General features: G+C 39.6%; 1 protein-coding gene across 1 annotated transcript in view; it reads right to left on the bottom strand.

Annotated features, from left to right (window-relative positions):
* The window catches only part of LOC135516567 (receptor-type tyrosine-protein phosphatase beta-like), a 140,215-nt gene that overhangs the window by 36,271 nt on the left and 83,944 nt on the right, over positions 1–20,000 (bottom strand). Inside the window, exons 21-24 of the mRNA XM_064940917.1 lie at positions 6,313–6,418; positions 5,704–5,784; positions 445–462; positions 146–227 (exon numbers count right to left, since the gene is read on the bottom strand). Of these exons, the coding sequence (XP_064796989.1) occupies positions 146–227; positions 445–462; positions 5,704–5,784; positions 6,313–6,418 (287 nt within the window). The remainder of the gene's footprint in view (positions 1–145; positions 228–444; positions 463–5,703; positions 5,785–6,312; positions 6,419–20,000) is intronic.

Genomic DNA, 20,000 nt, shown 5'->3' with positions numbered 1-20,000 from the left:
TTAAACATAAAGCATGGGAGTTTATAAAGAATTGGTTTATAAACTAATACTTCAAAGTTTAAAAACGACTTTATAAATATGTTTTTTTTGTAGATAAGGGGGATCTCTTATCAGATAATCATTTATGAAGTTTTTTTTTTTTTACCTCAAACTCTTCTGACAGAAGATAGTTGGAGTCTGCCTGTAGCTTAGTGAGGTGGGATTCAAAGTGGGCTGCTTTGACGGGGCTGAGGGGAGACAGACACATCTTAGAGAAAGGATTTACGAGAATGTAAATGATTCATGAGACTTTAAATTGTAAATGTAAAAAAAAAACGTTTATGGTTTAGGATTTATGGTGATTTATTTAGGGCAGATAATAGGACTTGTGATACTACTTGGTCATCCTATTTAACTCAGGATTTCTAGAGACACAAGATAACATGGAGGGTGTAATAGACGCACCTTGAGATGCGTCGTTTGCTGAAATAAAGAGAAGTAGAGTGTAAGATTAGACGGCTGTGTTCCTGTTAAACACATTTCATTTTATCTTGTTCCACACTCCATTTTGTTTGGGTGACTAAGAGATTCAGAGTGCCCTCTCTCCTCACACACTAATCTTGTTACTTCCTCACAGACCTACGCCGCTCTGCTGAAATGACCTTTAAATTACATTTCCTCGTTTAATTGAATTGAACCTTTATTGAACCAGGTTGTCCCATTGAGGGCTGAAGACCTATTTCACAAGAGAGACCTGAACATGTAATTACATTGTTTACGACAACCCTGAAGGTTCATTCATTTCCCAGACTGTCTGTTGGTGGTGGACCTATGTTTAGATACTGAGTGTTTGGTGCACAGACATTGTGTTGAGGTAGACAGGAGTTCACTGTGTTGTCCATCCCCTCTCAGCAGTGACTGACAACCCAGGGATCAATGATGGTAGTCCCTCCCTTGTGTCAATGCCTGCTGGCTGGTGAGTGACAACCCAGGGATCAATGATGATAGTCCCTCCCTTGTGTCAATGCCTGCTGACTGGTGAGTGAAAACCCAGGGATCAATTATGATAGTCCCTCCCCTGTGTCAAGGCCTGCTGGCTGGTGAGTGACAACCCAGGGATCAATGATGGTAGTCCCTCCCTTGTGTCAATGCCTGCTGACTGGTGAGTGAGTGACAACCAGGGATCATGATGGATCAATTGATGATAGTCCCTCCCCTGTGTCAAGGCCTGCTGGCTGGTGAGTGACAACCCAGGGATCAATGATGGTAGTCCCTCCCTTGTGTCAATGCCTGCTGACTGGTGAGTGAAAACCCAGGGATCAATTATGATAGTCCCTCCCTGTGTCAAGGCCTGCTGGCTGGTGAGTGACAACCCAGGGATCAATGATGGTAGTCCCTCCCTTGTGTCAATGCCTGCTGACTGGTGAGTGAAAACCCAGGGATCAATTATGATAGTCCCTCCCCTGTGTCAAGGCCTGCTGGCTGGTGAGTGACAACCCAGGGATCAATGATGGTAGTCCCTCCCTTGTGTCAATGCCTCTGACTGGTGAGTGAAAACCTAGGGACAATTATGATGTCCCTCTCCTGTGAGGCCTGCTGGTGACAACCCAGGGATCAATGATGGTAGTCCTTGTGTCTGCCCTGACTGATGTGATCAAAGGCCTGCTGGCTGGTGAGTGAAAACCCAGGGATCAATGATGGTAGTCCCTCCCTTGTGTCAAGGCCTGCTGGCTGGTGAGTGAAAACCCAGGGATCAATGATGGTTGTTCACCAACAGAACAGAGTGGTTTAAACCCCTTCCTGTTATCGATCTGCAACAACCTAGTGGATGATTGCATCCATTATTTCAGCACAAACCCACACGCATGCACACATGAGCGCATGTACACACACATCTATTTTTAGAGACAGGGAGAATGACATCTCTCTCTGTCCCTTCACTCATACTGATTAAGGTTCCCTGCGAGTCAGTGTGACGATGGACAGAAAAATATTGGATGGCATCAGAGAGGAGAGACAGAGGAGGGAATGGGAGAGCAGAGGAGAGAGAGAAGGATGGAGAGATGGAGAGATGGAAGGATGGAGAGAGGGAAGGATGGAGAGATGGAAGGATGGAGAGATGGACGGATGGAGAGAGGGAAGGATGGAGAGATGGAAGTATGGAGAGAGGGAAGGATGGAGAGAGGGAAGGATGGAGAGATGGAAGGATGGAGAGATGGAAGGATGGAGAGAGGGAAGGATGGAGAGATGGAGAGAGGGAAGGATGGAGAGATGGAAAGATGGAGAGAGGGAAGGATGGAGAGAGGGAAGGATGGAGAGATGGAAAGAGGGAAGGATGGAGAGATGGAAGGATGGAGGGATGGAGAGAAGGAAGGATGGAGGGATGGAGAGAGGGAAGGATGGAGAGATGGAAGGATGGAGAGAGGGAAGGATGGAGAGATGGAAGGATAGAGAGATGGAAGGATGGAGAGAGGGAAGGATGGAGAGAGGGAAGGATGGAGAGATGGAAAGAGGGAAGGATGGAGAGATGGAAGGATGGAGGGATGGAGAGAGGGAAGGATGGAGAGATGGAATGATGGAGAGAGGGAAGGATGGAGAGAGGGAAGGATGGAGAGATGGAAGGATGGAGAGAAGGAAGGATGGAGAGAGGGAAGGATGGAGAGATGGAAGGATGGATTGATGGAAGGATGGAGAAATGGAGAGAGGGAAGGATGTAGAGATGGCAGGATGGCGAGAGGGAAGGATGGAGAAAGGGAAAGAGGGAAGGATGGAGAGATGGAAGGATGGAGGGATGGAGAGAGGGAAGGATGGAGAGAGGGAAAGGGGGAAGGATGGAGAGATGGAGAGAGGGAAGGATGGAGAGATGGAAGGATGGAGAGATGGAAAGATAGAGAGAGGGAAGGATGGAGAGACGGAACATGGAGAGAGGGAACATGGAGAGATGGAAAGAGGGAAGGATGGAGAGATGGAAGGATGGAGAGAGGGAAGGATGGAGAGAGGGAAGGATGGAGAGAGGGAACATGGAGAGATGGAAATAGGGAAGGATGGAGAGATGGAAGGATGGAGGGATGGAGCGAGGGAAGGATAGACAGATGGAAGGGTGGAGATGGCCTCATTCTGTCATTGCATGTCAAATCAATGAACTGCTAGTCCTTCTCTCTGCTCTGATCCCCATGTCAATCACTGGTTTTAAGTCATGTATATTTCAGCAGTGCTCTTTGTGATCTCTTTTCTCTGCCAGTCACTCGTTGGAAGGACTAGGAGGGAGGCAGTGATTTCAGTATTTGCTTGTCACTCCTTCAGTCTCAAGTAATGTCTTTCCTATAATCTTCACTACAATGCAATTACACATGAAGACAAGTTTGTCTCTAGGTGCTTCTAAACTCAAGGAGCGTACAGTTGTATTGAACAAGTCTATGATTCAGACGTTGAAATCAGACATTGAAATCAGACGTTGAAATCAGACATTGAAATCAGACATTGAAATCAGACGTTGAAATCAGACGTTGAAATCGGACATTAAAATCAGACGTTGAAATCAGACGTTGAAATCAGACGTTGAAATCAGACGTTGAAATCAGACGTTGAAATCGGACGTTGAAATCAGACGTTGAAATCGGACGTTGAAATCGGACGTTGAAATCGGAGGTTGAAATCAGACGTTGAAATCAGACGTTGAAATCGGACATTAAAATCAGACGTTGGAATTAGATATTATAATCATCTTTATAAAAGTGTCCTCAGCAGGGATATAAAGAGACACTGAATCTGCAGCCTGATCTCCTCTGGCAGACCATTCCAAATTCTAGGGGCCCTAATTGCAAATTGTTTTCAACCTGGACCTTAGAATGGTCAACAGTGTCCTGCTAGAGGATCTCAGGTTGTGTCCTGGCTCATAGGGAGATGACTGGTCAACAGTGCCCTGCTAGAGGATCTCAGGCTGTGTCCTGGCTCATAGGGAGATGACTGGTCAACAGTGTCCTGCTAGAGGATCTCTGGCTGTGTCCTGGCTCATAGGGAGATGAATGGTCAACAGTGTCCTGCTAGAGGTTCTCAGGCTGTGTCCTGGCTCATAGGGAGATGACTGGTCAACAGTGTCCTGCTAGAGGTTCTCAGGCTGTGTCCTGGCTCATAGGGAGATGACTGGTCAACAGTGTCCTGCTAGAGGATCTCAGGCTGTGTCCTGGCTCATAGGGAGATGACTGGTCAACAGTGTCCTGCTAGAGGATCTCAGGCCGTGTCCTGGCTCATAGGGAGATGACTGGTCAACAGTGTCCTGCTAGAGGATCTCAGGCCGTGTCCTGGCTCATAGGGAGATGACTGGTCAACAGTGTCCTGCTAGAGGATCTCAGGCCGTGTCCCTGCTCATAGGGAGATGACTGGTCAACAGTGTCCTGCTAGAGGATCTCAGGCTGTGTCCTGGCTCATAGGGAAATGACTGGTCAACAGTGTCCTGCTAGAGGATCTCAGGCTGTGTCCTGGCTCATAGGGAGATGACTGGTCAACAGTGTCCTGCTAGAGGATCTCAGGCTGTGTCCTGGCTCATAGGGAGATGACTGGTCAACAGTGTCCTGCTAGAGGATCTCAGGCTGTGTCCTGGCTCATAGGGAGATGACTGGTCAACAGTGTCCTGCTAGAGGATCGCAGGCTGTGTCCTGGCTCATAGGGAGATGACTGGTCAACAGTGTCCTGCTAGAGGATCTCAGGCTGTGTCCTGGCTCATAGGGAGATGACTGGTCAACAGTGTCCTGCTAGAGGATCTCAGGCTGTGTCCTGGCTCATAGGGAGATGACTGGTCAACAGTGCCCTGATAGAGGTTCTCAGGCCGTGTCCTGGCTCATAGGGAGATGACTGGTCAACAGTGTCCTGCTAGAGGATCTCAGGCTGTGTCCTGGCTCATAGGGAGATGACTGGTCAACAGTGTCCTGCTAGAGGATCGCAGGCTGTGTCCTGGCTCATAGGGAGATGACTGGTCAGAGATATAGGCTGGGGATAAACCAAACCTAGCCTTTAAAACGTGATTAATATAAGGTTACTATCTATTCTAAAAGTGACTGGTAGATAGTTTAGAGAAACTAGATGAGGTGTGATATGGTTCCATTTCCTGGTGCCTGTTAAAAGACGAGCTGCAGCGGTTTGAACTAACTGGAGTGATTTCGGACTGGCACATGTACACAGAGAGTTACAGTAATCTAGGCATGAGGCAATACAAGCATGTAGAAGTTTCTCCAAATCAGTGGCTGAGATAAAAGACTTGACATTAGCTAGCTTGGTCACTGGATAAGGGTAGCTACACTAGCTTGGTCATTGGATAAGGGTAGCTATGCTAGCTTGGTCACTGGTGAAAATTAGCGACACTAGCTTGGTCACTGGTGAAGGGTAGCTACGCTAGCTTGGTCATTGGTGAAGGGTAGCTATGCTAGCTTGGTCACTGGTGAAGGGTAGCTATGCTAGCTTGGTCATTGGTGAAGGGTAGCTATGCTAGCTTGGTCACTGGTGAAGGGTAGCTATGCTAGCTTGGTCACTGGTGAGGGATAGCTATACTAGCTTGGTCAATGGTGAATGGTAGCTACGCTAGCTTGGTCAATGGTGAAGGGTAGCTATGCTAGTTTGGTCACTGGGTCTGATTGGTAAATAGACCTGCGTGTTTTCCACCTACCAGAGAACCTGAATGTTACGATTGCGGATGACGTATAAAGAGAGAAACGATTCTGTGTGTCTCACCTTCTGACTCCAACATACATCCCTGATGTAGGCCCCTGCTTCCACATGCTCATCCGTACCACTGGGCTCTCCTGTACTGCCCTGTGTACACACAACCATGCAATCAATTCAACTATAAATCGATATCTTTATTTTTAACCCAATTTGTAAAATTGGATTAGAATTGCATCAATGGGAAGCACAATGCACAACACACGACACACACGAACAGGCACAGGCACACACTACAGTACGTCTGTCCAACCGCAAATTAATCATTCTTCAGTCATTTATACATAATTCCTAGTTACACAGTCGTTAGCTTGATAAATGATAGGTTCTGGACTCTACAATAAGGTTAGACATAATTGGTAGACTGAGTTTGAGGATGCCGATCATTAGAGCTGCAGCTTACTTCCTGTATAAATAACAAACAGAAACATTATTTACTGTCTAATAGCTCAAGATATGCATCTACACGTGAGTTCCAGCGTTATGTTTGTTTCGTGTCCCCAAAAGGAGTGTCAAACTGTGTCAACCCACTGAGCTAAAGCCTAGGCATTATCCCAGAGAGGTGACGCAGGTCTTCAGGTCTCAGGCAAGGTGAAACGTCCCGGACTAGACACTCACACTTTACGGACTCTCTGCCTGTAGACGAGGAGGGAGATGACGGCGATCAACATTCCGATGAGGAACATTCCGGCGCTGATGCCCTCGATGACTCCGCTGAGGGGCTCTGGGAGAGAAAACAATAACACACGAACATCCATGAATAAAACCCCTTACTGTGACTATAGTAGTAAATCCTCTTACTGTGACTATAGTAGTAAAACCCCTTACTGTGACTATAGTAGTAAAACCCCTTACTGTGACTATAGTAGTAAAACCCCTTACTGTGACTATAGTAGTAAAACCCCTTACTGTGACTATCGTAGTAAAACCCCTTACTGTGACATTGACTATAGTAGTAAAACCCCTTACTGTGACTATAGTAGTAAAACCCCTTACTGTGACTATAGTAGTAAAACCCCTTACTGTGACTATAGTAGTAAAACCCCTTACTGTGACTATAGTAGTAAAACCCCTTACTGTGACTATAGTAGTAAAACCCCTTACTGTGACTATAGTAGTAAACCCTTTCTGTGACTATAGTAGTAAAACCCCTTACTGTGACTATAGTAGTAAAACCCCTTACTGTGACTATAGTAGTAAAACCCTTACTGTGACTATAGTAGTAAAACCCCTTACTGTGACTATAATAGTAAAACCCCTTACTGTGACTATAGTAGTAAATCCTCTTACTGTGACTATAGTAGTAAATCCCCTTACTGTGACTAAAGTAATAAACCCCTTACTGTGACTATAGTAGTAAAACCCCTTACTGTGACTATAGTAGTAAAATCCCTTATTGTGACTATAGTAGTAAATCCTCTTACTGTGACTATAGTAGTAAAACCCTTACTGTGACTATAGTAGTAAAACCCCTTACTGTGACAGTGACTATAGTAGTAAAACCCCTTACTGTGACTATAGTAGTAAAACCCCTTACTGTGACTATAGTAGTAAAACCCCTTACTGTGACTATAGTAGTAAAACCCCTTACTGTGACGGTGACTATAGTAATAAACCCTTACTGTGACTATAGTAGTAAAATCCCTTACTGTGACTATTGTAGTAAATCCTCTTACTGTGACTATAGTAGTAAAACCCCTTACTGTGACTATAGTAGTATAACCCCTTACTGTGACAGTGACTATAGTAATAAACCCCTTACTGTGACTATAGTAGTAAAATCCCTTACTGTGACTATAGTAGTAAACCCTTTACTGTGACTATAGTAGTAAATCCTCTTACTGTGACTATAGTAGTAAAACCCCTTACTGTGACTATAGTAATAAACCCCTTACTGTGACTATAGTAGTAAAACCCCTTACTGTGATTATAGTAGTAAAACCCCTTACTGTGACTATAGTAGTAAAACCCCTTACTGTGACTATAGTAATAAACCCCTTACTGTGACTATAGTAGTAAAACCCCTTACTGTGACTATAGTAGTAAAACCCCTTACTGTGACTATAGTAGTAAAACCCCTTACTGTGACTATAGTAGTAAAACCCCTTACTGTGACTATAGTAGTAAATCCTCTTACTGTGACTATAGTAGTAAAACCCCTTACTGTGACTATAGTAGTAAATCCTCTTACTGTGACTATAGTAGTAAAACCCCTTACTGTGACTATAGTAGTAAAACCCCTTACTGTGACTATAGTAGTAAAACCCCTTACTGTGACTATAGTAGTAAACCCCTTTCTGTGACTATAGTAGTAAAACCCCTTACTGTGACTATAGTAGTAAAACCCCTTACTGTGACTATAGTAGTAAAACCCCTTACTGTGACTATAGTAGTAAATCCTCTTACTGTGACTATATAGTAAATCCTCTTACTGTGACTATAGTAAATCCTCTTACTGTGACTATAGTAGTAAATCCTCTTACTGTGACTATCGTAGTAAATCCTCTTACTGTGACTATAGTAGTAAATCCTCTTACTGTGACTATAGTAGTAAATCCTCTTACTGTGACTTATAGTAGTAAACAACCCCTTACTGTGACTATAGTAGTAAATCCTCTTACTGTGACTATAGTAGTAAAACCCCTTACTGTGACTATAGTAGTAAATCCTCTTACTGTGACAATAGTAGTAAACCCCTTACTGTGACTATAGTAGTAAATCCTCTTACTGTGACTATAGTAGTAAAACCCCTTACTGTGACTATAGTAGTAAAACCCCTTACTGTGACATTGACTATAGTAGTAAAACCCCTTACTGTGACTAGTAGTAAAACCCCTTACTGTGACTATAGTAGTAAAACCCCTTACTGTGACTATAGTAGTAAAACCCCTTACTGTGACTATAGTAGTAAAACCCCTTACTGACTATAGTGACTATAGTAGTAAAACCCCTTACTGTGACTATAGTAGTAAAACCCCTTACTGTGACTATAGTAGTAAAACCCCTTACTGTGACTATAGTAGTAAAACCCCTTACTGTGACTATAGTAATAAACCCCTTACTGTGACTATAGTAGTAAAACCCCTTACTGTGACTATAGTAGTAAAACCCCTTACTGTGACTATAGTAGTAAAACCCCTTACTGTAAAACCCTTACTGTGACTATAGTAGTAAAACCCCTTACTGTGACTATAGTAGTAAATCCTCTTACTGTGACTATAGTAGTAAATCCCCTTACTGTGACTAAAGTAATAAACCCCTTACTGTGACTATAGTAGTAAAATCCCTTATTGTGACTATAGTAGTAAATCCTCTTACTGTGACTATAGTAGTAAAACCCCTTACTGTGACTATAGTAGTAAATCCTCTTACTGTGACTATAGTAGTAAACCCCTTACTGTGACTATAGTAGTAAAACCCCTTACTGTGACTATGTGTAAACTTATTGACTATAGTAGTAAAACCCCTTACTGTGACTATAGTAGTAAAACCCCTTACTGTGACTATAGTAGTAAAACCCCTTACTGTGACTATAGTAGTAAAACCCCTTACTGTGACTATAGTAGTAAAACCCCTTACTGTGACTATAGTAGTAAAACCCCTTTACTGTGACTATAGTAGTAAACCCCTTTCTGTGACTATAGTAGTAAAACCCCTTACTGTGACTATAGTAGTAAAACCCCTTACTGTGACTATAGTAGTAAAACCCCTTACTGTGACTATAGTAGTAAAACCCCTTACTGTGACTATAGTAGTAAAACCCCTTACTGTGACTATAGTAGTAAAACCCCTTACTGTGACTATAATAGTAAAACCCCTTACTGTGACTATAGTAGTAAATCCTCTTACTGTGACTAAAGTAATAAACCCCTTACTGTGACTATAGTAGTAAAACCCCTTACTGTGACTATAGTAGTAAAATCCCTTATTGTGACTATAGTAGTAAATCCTCTTACTGTGACTATAGTAGTAAAACCCCTTACTGTGACTATAGTAGTAAAACCCCTTACTGTGACAGTGACTATAGTAGTAAAACCCCTTACTGTGACTATAGTAGTAAAACCCCTTACTGTGACTATAGTAGTAAAACCCCTTACTGTGACTATAGTAGTAAAACCCTTACTGTGACAGTGACTATAGTAATAAACCCCTTACTGTGACTATAGTAGTAAATCCTCTTACTGTGACTATAGTAGTAAATCCTCTTACTGTGACTATAGTAGTAAATCCTCTTACTGTGACTATAGTAGTACATCCTCTTACTGTGACTATAGTAGTAAATCCTCTTACTGTGACTATAGTAGAAAATCCTCTTACTGTGACTATAGTAGTAAATCCTCTTACTGTGACCATCGTAGTAAATCCTCTTACTGTGACTATAGTAGTAAATCCTCTTACTGTGACCATCGTAGTAAATCCTCTTACTGTGACTATAGTAGTAAATCCTCTTACTGTGACTATAGTAGTAAAACCCCTTACTGTGACTATAGTAGTAAAACCCCTTACTGTGACAGTGACTATAGTAATAAACCCCTTACTGTGACTATAGTAGTAAAATCCCTTACTGTGACTATAGTAGTAAACCCTTTACTGTGACTATAGTAGTAAATCCTCTTACTGTGACAATAGTAGTAAAACCCCTTACTGTGACTATAGTAATAAACCCCTTACTGTGACTATAGTAGTAAAACCCCTTACTGTGATTATAGTAGTAAAACCCCTTACTGTGACTATAGTAGTAAAACCCCTTACTGTGACTATAGTAATAAACCCCTTACTGTGACTATAGTAGTAAAACCCCTTACTGTGACTATAGTAGTAAAACCCCTTACTGTGACTATAGTAGTAAAACCCCTTACTGTGACTATAGTAGTAAAACCCCTTACTGTAACTATAGTAGTAAAACCCCTTACTGTGATTATAGTAGTAAAACCCCTTACTGTGACTATAGTAGTAAAACCCCTTACTGTGACTATAGTAATAAACCCCTAACTGTGACTATAGTAGTAAAACCCCTTACTGTGACTATAGTAGTAAAACCCCTTACTGTGACTATAGTAGTAAAACCCCTTACTGTGACTATAGTAGTAAAACCCCTTACTGTGACTATAGTAGTAAAACCCCTTACTGTGACTATAGTAGTAAACCCCTTTCTGTGACTATAGTAGTAAAACCCCTTACTGTGACTATAGTAGTAAAACCCCTTACTGTGACTATAGTAGTAAAACCCCTTACTGTGACTATAGTAGTAAAACCCCTTACTGTGACTATAGTAGTAAAACCCCTTACTGTGACTATAGTAGTAAAACCCCTTACTGTGACTATAGTAGTAAAACCCCTTACTGTGACTATAATAGTAAAACCCCTTACTGTGACTATAGTAGTAAATCCTCTTACTGTGACTATAGCAGTAAATCCTCTTACTGTGACTATAGCAGTAAAACCCCTTACTGTGACTACAGTAATACAACCCCTTACTGTGACTATCGTAGTAAATCCTCTTACTGTGACTATAGTAGTAAAACCCCTTACTGTGACTATAGTAGTAAATCCTCTTACTGTGACAATAGTAGTAAAACCCCTTACTGTGACTATAGTAGTAAATCCTCTTACTGTGACTATAGTAGTAAAACCCCTTACTGTGACTATCGTAGTAAAACCCCTTACTGTGACATTGACTATAGTAGTAAAACCCCTTACTGTGACTATAGTAGTAAAACCCCTTACTGTGACTATAGTAGTAAAACCCTTACTGTGACTATAGTAGTAAAACCCCTTACTGTGACTATAGTAGTAAAACCCCTTACTGTGACTATAGTAGTAAAACCCTTACTGTGACTATAGTAGTAAACCCCTTTCTGTGACTATAGTAGTAAAACCCCTTACTGTGACTATAGTAGTAAAACCCCTTACTGTGACTATAGTAGTAAAACCCCTTACTGTGACTATAGTAGTAAAACCCCTTACTGTGACTATAGTAGTAAAACCCCTTACTGTGACTATAGTAGTAAAACCCCTTACTGTGACTATAGTAGTAAAACCCCTTACTGTGACTATAATAGTAAAACCCCTTACTGTGACTATAGTAGTAAATCCTCTTACTGTGACTATAGTAGTAAATCCCTTACTGTGACTAAAGTAATAAACCCCTTACTGTGACTATAGTAGTAAAATCCCTTATTGTGACTATAGTAGTAAATCCTCTTACTGTGACTATAGTAGTAAAACCCTTACTGTGACTATAGTAGTAAATCCTCTTACTGTGACTATAGTAGTAAAACCCCTTACTGTGACTATCGTAGTAAAACCCCTTACTGTGACATTGACTATAGTAGTAAAACCCCTTACTGTGACTATAGTAGTAAAACCCCTTACTGTGACTATAGTAGTAAAACCCTTACTGTGACTATAGTAGTAAAACCCCTTACTGTGACTATAGTAGTAAAACCCCTTACTGTGACTATAGTAGTAAAACCCCTTACTGTGACTATAGTAGTAAACCCCTTTCTGTGACTATAGTAGTAAAACCCCTTACTGTGACTATAGTAGTAAAACCCCTTACTGTGACTATAGTAGTAAAACCCTTACTGTGACTATAGTAGTAAAACCCCTTACTGTGACTATAGTAGTAAAACCCCTTACTGTGACTATAGTAGTAAAACCCCTTACTGTGACTATAATAGTAAAACCCCTTACTGTGACTATAGTAGTAAATCCTCTTACTGTGACTAAAGTAATAAACCCCTTACTGTGACTATAGTAGTAAAACCCTTACTGTGACTATAGTAGTAAAATCCCTTATTGTGACTATAGTAGTAAATCCTCTTACTGTGACTATAGTAGTAAAACCCCTTACTGTGACTATAGTAGTAAAACCCCTTACTGTGACAGTGACTATAGTAGTAAAACCCTTACTGTGACTATAGTAGTAAAACCCCTTACTGTGACTATAGTAGTAAAACCCCTTACTGTGACTATAGTAGTAAAACCCCTTACTGTGACAGTGACTATAGTAATAAACCCCTTACTGTGACTATAGTAGTAAATCCTCTTACTGTGACTATAGTAGTAAATCCTCTTACTGTGACTATAGTAGTAAATCCTCTTACTGTGACTATAGTAGTACATCCTCTTACTGTGACTATAGTAGTAAATCCTCTTACTGTGACTATAGTAGAAAATCCTCTTACTGTGACTATAGTAGTAAATCCTCTTACTGTGACCATCGTAGTAAATCCTCTTACTGTGACTATAGTAGTAAATCCTCTTACTGTGACCATCGTAGTAAATCCTCTTACTGTGACTATAGTAGTAAATCCTCTTACTGTGACTATAGTAGTAAAACCCCTTACTGTGACTATAGTAGTAAAACCCCTTACTGTGACAGTGACTATAGTAATAAACCCCTTACTGTGACTATAGTAGTAAAATCCCTTACTGTGACTATAGTAGTAAACCCTTTACTGTGACTATAGTAGTAAATCCTCTTACTGTGACAATAGTAGTAAAACCCCTTACTGTGACTATAGTAATAAACCCCTTACTGTGACTATAGTAGTAAAACCCCTTACTGTGATTATAGTAGTAAAACCCCTTACTGTGACTATAGTAGTAAAACCCCTTACTGTGACTATAGTAATAAACCCCTTACTGTGACTATAGTAGTAAAACCCCTTACTGTGACTATAGTAGTAAAACCCCTTACTGTGACTATAGTAGTAAAACCCCTTACTGTGACTATAGTAGTAAAACCCCTTACTGTAACTATAGTAGTAAAACCCCTTACTGTGATTATAGTAGTAAAACCCCTTACTGTGACTATAGTAGTAAAACCCCTTACTGTGACTATAGTAGTAAAACCCCTTACTGTGACTATAGTAGTAAAACCCCTTACTGTGACTATAGTAGTAAAACCCCTTACTGTGACTATAGTAGTAAAACCCCTTACTGTGACTATAGTAGTAAAACCCCTTACTGTGACTATGTAGTAAAACCCCTTACTGTGACTATAGTAGTAAACCCCTTTCTGTGACTATAGTAGTAAAACCCCTTACTGTGACTATAGTAGTAAAACCCTTACTGTGACTATAGTAGTAAAACCCCTTACTGTGACTATAGTAGTAAAACCCCTTACTGTGACTATAGTAGTAAAACCCCTTACTGTGACTATAGTAGTAAAACCCCTTACTGTGACTATAGTAGTAAAACCCCTTACTGTGACTATAATAGTAAAACCCCTTACTGTGACTATAGTAGTAAATCCTCTTACTGTGACTATAGTAGTAAATCCCCTTACTGTGACTAAAGTAATAAACCCCTTACTGTGACTATAGTAGTAAAATCCCTTATTGTGACTATAGTAGTAAATCCTCTTACTGTGACTATAGTAGTAAAACCCCTTACTGTGACTATAGTAGTAAATCCTCTTACTGTGACTATAGTAGTAAAACCCCTTACTGTGACTATCGTAGTAAAACCCCTTACTGTGACATTGACTATAGTAGTAAAACCCCTTACTGTGACTATAGTAGTAAAACCCCTTACTGTGACTATAGTAGTAAAACCCCTTACTGTGACTATAGTAGTAAAACCCCTTACTGTGACTATAGTAGTAAAACCCCTTACTGTGACTATAGTAGTAAAACCCTTACTGTGACTATAGTAGTAAACCCCTTTCTGTGACTATAGTAGTAAAACCCCTTACTGTGACTATAGTAGTAAAACCCCTTACTGTGACTATAGTAGTAAAACCCCTTACTGTGACTATAGTAGTAAAACCCCTTACTGTGACTATAGTAGTAAAACCCCTTACTGTGACTATAGTAGTAAAACCCCTTACTGTGACTATAATAGTAAAACCCCTTACTGTGACTATAGTAGTAAATCCTCTTACTGTGACTAAAGTAATAAACCCCTTACTGTGACTATAGTAGTAAAACCCCTTACTGTGACTATAGTAGTAAAATCCCTTATTGTGACTATAGTAGTAAATCCTCTTACTGTGACTATAGTAGTAAAACCCCTTACTGTGACTATAGTAGTAAAACCCCTTACTGTGACAGTGACTATAGTAGTAAAACCCCTTACTGTGACTATAGTAGTAAAACCCCTTACTGTGACTATAGTAGTAAAACCCCTTACTGTGACTATAGTAGTAAAACCCCTTACTGTGACAGTGACTATAGTAATAAACCCCTTACTGTGACTATAGTAGTAAATCCTCTTACTGTGACTATAGTAGTAAATCCTCTTACTGTGACTATAGTAGTAAATCCTCTTACTGTGACTATAGTAGTACATCCTCTTACTGTGACTATAGTAGTAAATCCTCTTACTGTGACTATAGTAGAAAATCCTCTTACTGTGACTATAGTAGTAAATCCTCTTACTGTGACCATCGTAGTAAATCCTCTTACTGTGACTATAGTAGTAAATCCTCTTACTGTGACCATCGTAGTAAATCCTCTTACTGTGACTATAGTAGTAAATCCTCTTACTGTGACTATAGTAGTAAAACCCCTTACTGTGACTATAGTAGTAAAACCCCTTACTGTGACAGTGACTATAGTAATAAACCCCTTACTGTGACTATAGTAGTAAAATCCCTTACTGTGACTATAGTAGTAAACCCTTTACTGTGATTATAGTAGTAAATCCTCTTACTGTGACAATAGTAGTAAAACCCCTTACTGTGACTATAGTAATAAACCCCTTACTGTGACTATAGTAGTAAAACCCCTTACTGTGATTATAGTAGTAAACCCCTTACTGTGACTATAGTAGTAAAACCCCTTACTGTGACTATAGTAATAAACCCCTTATAGTAGTAAACCCCTTACTGTGACTATAGTAGTAAAACCCCTTACTGTGACTATAGTAGTAAAACCCCTTACTGTGACTATAGTAGTAAAACCCCTTACTGTGACTATAGTAGTAAAACCCCTTACTGTGACTATAGTAGTAAAACCCCTTACTGTGACTATAGTAGTAAAACCCCTTACTGTGACTATAGTAGTAAAACCCCTTACTGTGACTATAGTAGTAAAACCCCTTACTGTGACTATAGTAGTAAAACCCCTTACTGTGACTATAGTAGTAAAACCCCTTACTGTGACTATAGTAGTAAAACCCTTACTGTGACTATAGTAGTAAATCCTCTTACTGTGACCCCTTACTGTGACTATAGTAGTAAATCCTCTTACTGTGACTATAGTAGTAAAACCCCTTACTGTGACTATAGTAGTAAAACCCCTTACTGTGACTATAGTAGTAAAACCCCTTACTGTGACTATAGTAGTAAAACCCCTTACTGTGACTATAGTAGTAAAACCCCTTACTGTGACTATAGTAGTAAAACCCCTTACTGTGACTATAGTAGTAAAACCCCTTACTGTGACTATAGTAGTAAAACCCCTTACTGTGACTATAGTAGTAAAACCCCTTACTGTGACTATAGTAGTAAATCCTCTTACTGTGACTATAGTAGTAAATCCTCTTACTGTGACTATAGTAGTAAATCCTCTTACTGTGACTATAGTAGTAAATCCTCTTACTGTGACTATAGTAGTAAATCCTCTTACTGTGACTATAGCAGTAAATCCTCTTACTGTGACTATAGTAGTAAAACCCCTTACTGTGACTATAGTAGTAAATCCTCTTACTGTGACTATAGCAGTAAAACCCCTTACTGTGACTACAGTAATACAACCCCTTACTGTGACTATCGTAGTAAATCCTCTTACTGTGACTATAGTAGTAAATCCTCTTACTGTGACTATAGCAGTAAATCCTCTTACTGTGACTATAGCAGTAAAACCCCTTACTGTGACTACAGTAATACAACCCCTTACTGTGACTATCGTAGTAAATCCTCTTACTGTGACTATAGTAGTAAAACCCCTTACTGTGACTATAGTAGTAAATCCTCTTACTGTGACAATAGTAGTAAAACCCCTTACTGTGACTATAGTAGTAAATCCTCTTACTGTGACTATAGTAGTAAAACCCCTTACTGTGACTATCGTAGTAAATCCTCTTACTGTGACTATAGTAGTAAATCCTCTTACTGTGACTATCGTAGTAAATCCTCTTACTGTGACTATAGTAGTAAATCCTCTTACTGTGACTATAGTAGTAAAACCCCTTACTGTGACTATAGTAGTAAAACCCCTTACTGTGACTATAGTAGTAAAATCCCTTACTGTGACTATAGTAGTAAAACCCCTTACTGTGACTATAGTAGTAAAACCCCTTACTGTGACTATAGTAGTAAATCCTCTTACTGTGACTATAGTAGTAAATCCTCTTACTGTGACTATAGTAGTAAATCCTCTTACTGTGACTATAGTAGTAAATCCTCTTACTGTGACTATCGTAGTAAATCCTCTTACTGTGACTATAGTAGTAAATCCTCTTACTGTGACTATAGCAGTAAATCCTCTTACTGTGACTATAGCAGTAAAACCCCTTACCGTGACTACAGTAGTAAAACCCCTTACTGTGACTATAGTAGTAAAACCCCTTACTGTGACTACAGTAATACAACCCCTTACTGTGACTATAGTAGTAAAACCCCTTACTGTGACTATAGTAGTAAAACCCCTTACTGTGACTACAGTAATACAACCCCTTACTGTGACTATCGTAGTAAATCCTCTTACTGTGACTATAGTAGTAAAACCCCTTACTGTGACTATAGTAGTAAATCCTCTTACTGTGACAATAGTAGTAAAACCCCTTACTGTGACTATAGTAGTAAATCCTCTTACTGTGACTATAGTAGTAAAACCCCTTACTGTGACTATCGTAGTAAATCCTCTTACTGTGACTATCGTAGTAAATCCTCTTACTGTGACTATAGTAGTAAATCCTCTTACTGTGACTATAGTAGTAAATCCTCTTACTGTGACTATAGTAGTAAATCCTCTTACTGTGACTATAGTAGTAAATCCTCTTACTGTGACTATAGTAGTAAATCCTCTTACTGTGACTATAGTAGTAAATCCTCTTACTGTGACTATAGTAGTAAATCCTCTTACTGTGACTATAGTAGTAAATCCTCTTACTGTGACTATAGTAGTAAATCCTCTTACTGTGACTATAGTAGTAAATCCTCTTACTGTGACTATAGTAGTAAATCCTCTTACTGTGATTATAGTAGTAAATCCTCTTACTGTGACTATAGTAGTAAATCCTCTTACTGTGACTATAGTAGTAAATCCTCTTACTGTGACTATAGTAGTAAATCCTCTTACTGTGACTATAGTAGTAAATCCTCTTACTGTGACTATAGTAGTAAATCCTCTTACTGTGACTATAGTAGTACATCCTCTTACTGTGACTATAGTAGTAAATCCTCTTACTGTGACTATAGTAGAAAATCCTCTTACTGTGACTATAGTAGTAAATCCTCTTACTGTGACCATCGTAGTAAATCCTCTTACTGTGACTATAGTAGTAAATCCTCTTACTGTGACTATAGTAGTAAATCCTCTTACTGTGACTATAGTAGTAAATCCTCTTACTGTGACTATCGTAGTAAATCCTCTTACTGTGACTATAGTAATAAAACCCCTTACTGTGACTATAGTAGTAAATCCTCTTACTGTGACTATAGTAATATACCCCTTACTGTGACTATCGTAGTAAATCCTCTTACTGTGACTATAGTAGTAAATCCTCTTACTGTGACTATAGTAGTAAATCCTCTTACTGTGACTATAGTAGTAAATCCTCTTACTGTGACTATAGTAGTAAATCCTCTTACTGTGACTATAGTAATACACCCCTTACTGTGACTATCGTAGTAAATCCTCTTACTGTGACTATAGTAGTAAATCCTCTTACTGTGACTATAGTAGTAAATCCTCTTACTGTGACTATAGTAGTAAATCCTCTTACTGTGACTATAGTAGTAAATCCTCTTACTGTGACTATAGTAGTAAATCCTCTTACTGTGACTATAGTAGTAAATCCTCCTACTGTGACTATAGTAGTAAATCCTCTTACTGTGACTATAGTAGTAAAACCCCTTACTGTGACTATAGTAGTAAATCCTCTTACTGTGACTATAGTAGTAAATCCTCTTACTGTGACTATAGTAGTAAATCCTCTTACTGTGACTATAGTAGTAAATCCTCCTACTGTGACTATAGTAGTAAATCCTCTTACTGTGACTATAGTAGTAAATCCTCTTACTGTGACTATAGTAGTAAATCCTCTTACTGTGACTATAGTAGTAAATCCTCTTACTGTGACTATAGTAGTAAATCCTCTTACTGTGACTATAGTAGTAAATCCTCTTACTGTGACTATAGTAGTAAAACCCCTTACTGTGACTATAGTAGTAAATCCTCTTACTGTGACTATAGTAGTAAATCCTCTTACTGTGACTATAGTAGTAAATCCTCCTACTGTGACTATAGTAGTAAATCCTCTTACTGTGACTATAGTAGTAAAACCCCTTACTGTGACTATAGTAGTAAATCCTCTTACTGTGACTATAGTAGTAAATCCTCTTACTGTGACTATAGTAGTAAAACCCCTTACTGTGACTATAGTAGTAAATCCTCTTACTGTGACTATAGTAGTAAATCCTCTTACTGTGACTATAGTAGTAAATCCTCCTACTGTGACTATAGTAGTAAATCCTCTTACTGTGACTATAGTAGTAAATCCTCTTACTGTGACTATAGTAGTAAATCCTCTTACTGTGACTATAGTAGTAAATCCTCTTACTGTGACTATAGTAGTAAATCCTCTTACTGTGACTATAGTAGTAAAACCCCTTACTGTGACTATAGTAGTAAATCCTCTTACTGTGACTATAGTAGTAAATCCTCTTACTGTGACTACTCGTTAGTCTCCTCGATCAAAACGTTTGCGGCCCTTCCCCAGTCTTTTATTTGAATCAGGGCAGCAGGATGAGTTGTTTTAATTTTCTCCATATTACTGGTACTATATTTGATGGATCAACGTTAAAGACAGAGCGGAGGTGAGTGAGAAATAGGAACCATTTGAGCAGGAGATTAAAGCACTATATTGTTAGATAGCACTGCAGGGTTTAATGTCTAAATCAATGGACGAGAGGACTTGCACACAACACAATCTCACTGCTGTAATAGGTGTAATGTTACTGCCGGTGTACACTGGTTTCTGAAAGCATTCAGACCCCTTGACTTTTCCCACATGTTGTTACGTTACACAGCCTTATTCCAAAATGTATAAAGGATTTGTTTCCATCATCAATCTACACACAATATCCCATAATGACAAAGCGAAAACAGGTTTTTTGAAATTTTGGCAAA

The sequence above is a fragment of the Oncorhynchus masou genome, chromosome 27 (genome assembly GCF_036934945.1).
Source record: "Oncorhynchus masou masou isolate Uvic2021 chromosome 27, UVic_Omas_1.1, whole genome shotgun sequence".
NCBI classification, from domain to species: Eukaryota; Metazoa; Chordata; class Actinopteri; order Salmoniformes; family Salmonidae; genus Oncorhynchus; species Oncorhynchus masou.
Note: the sequence above shows the minus strand (reverse complement) of the source record. Positions and strands in the feature narration are given on the sequence as shown.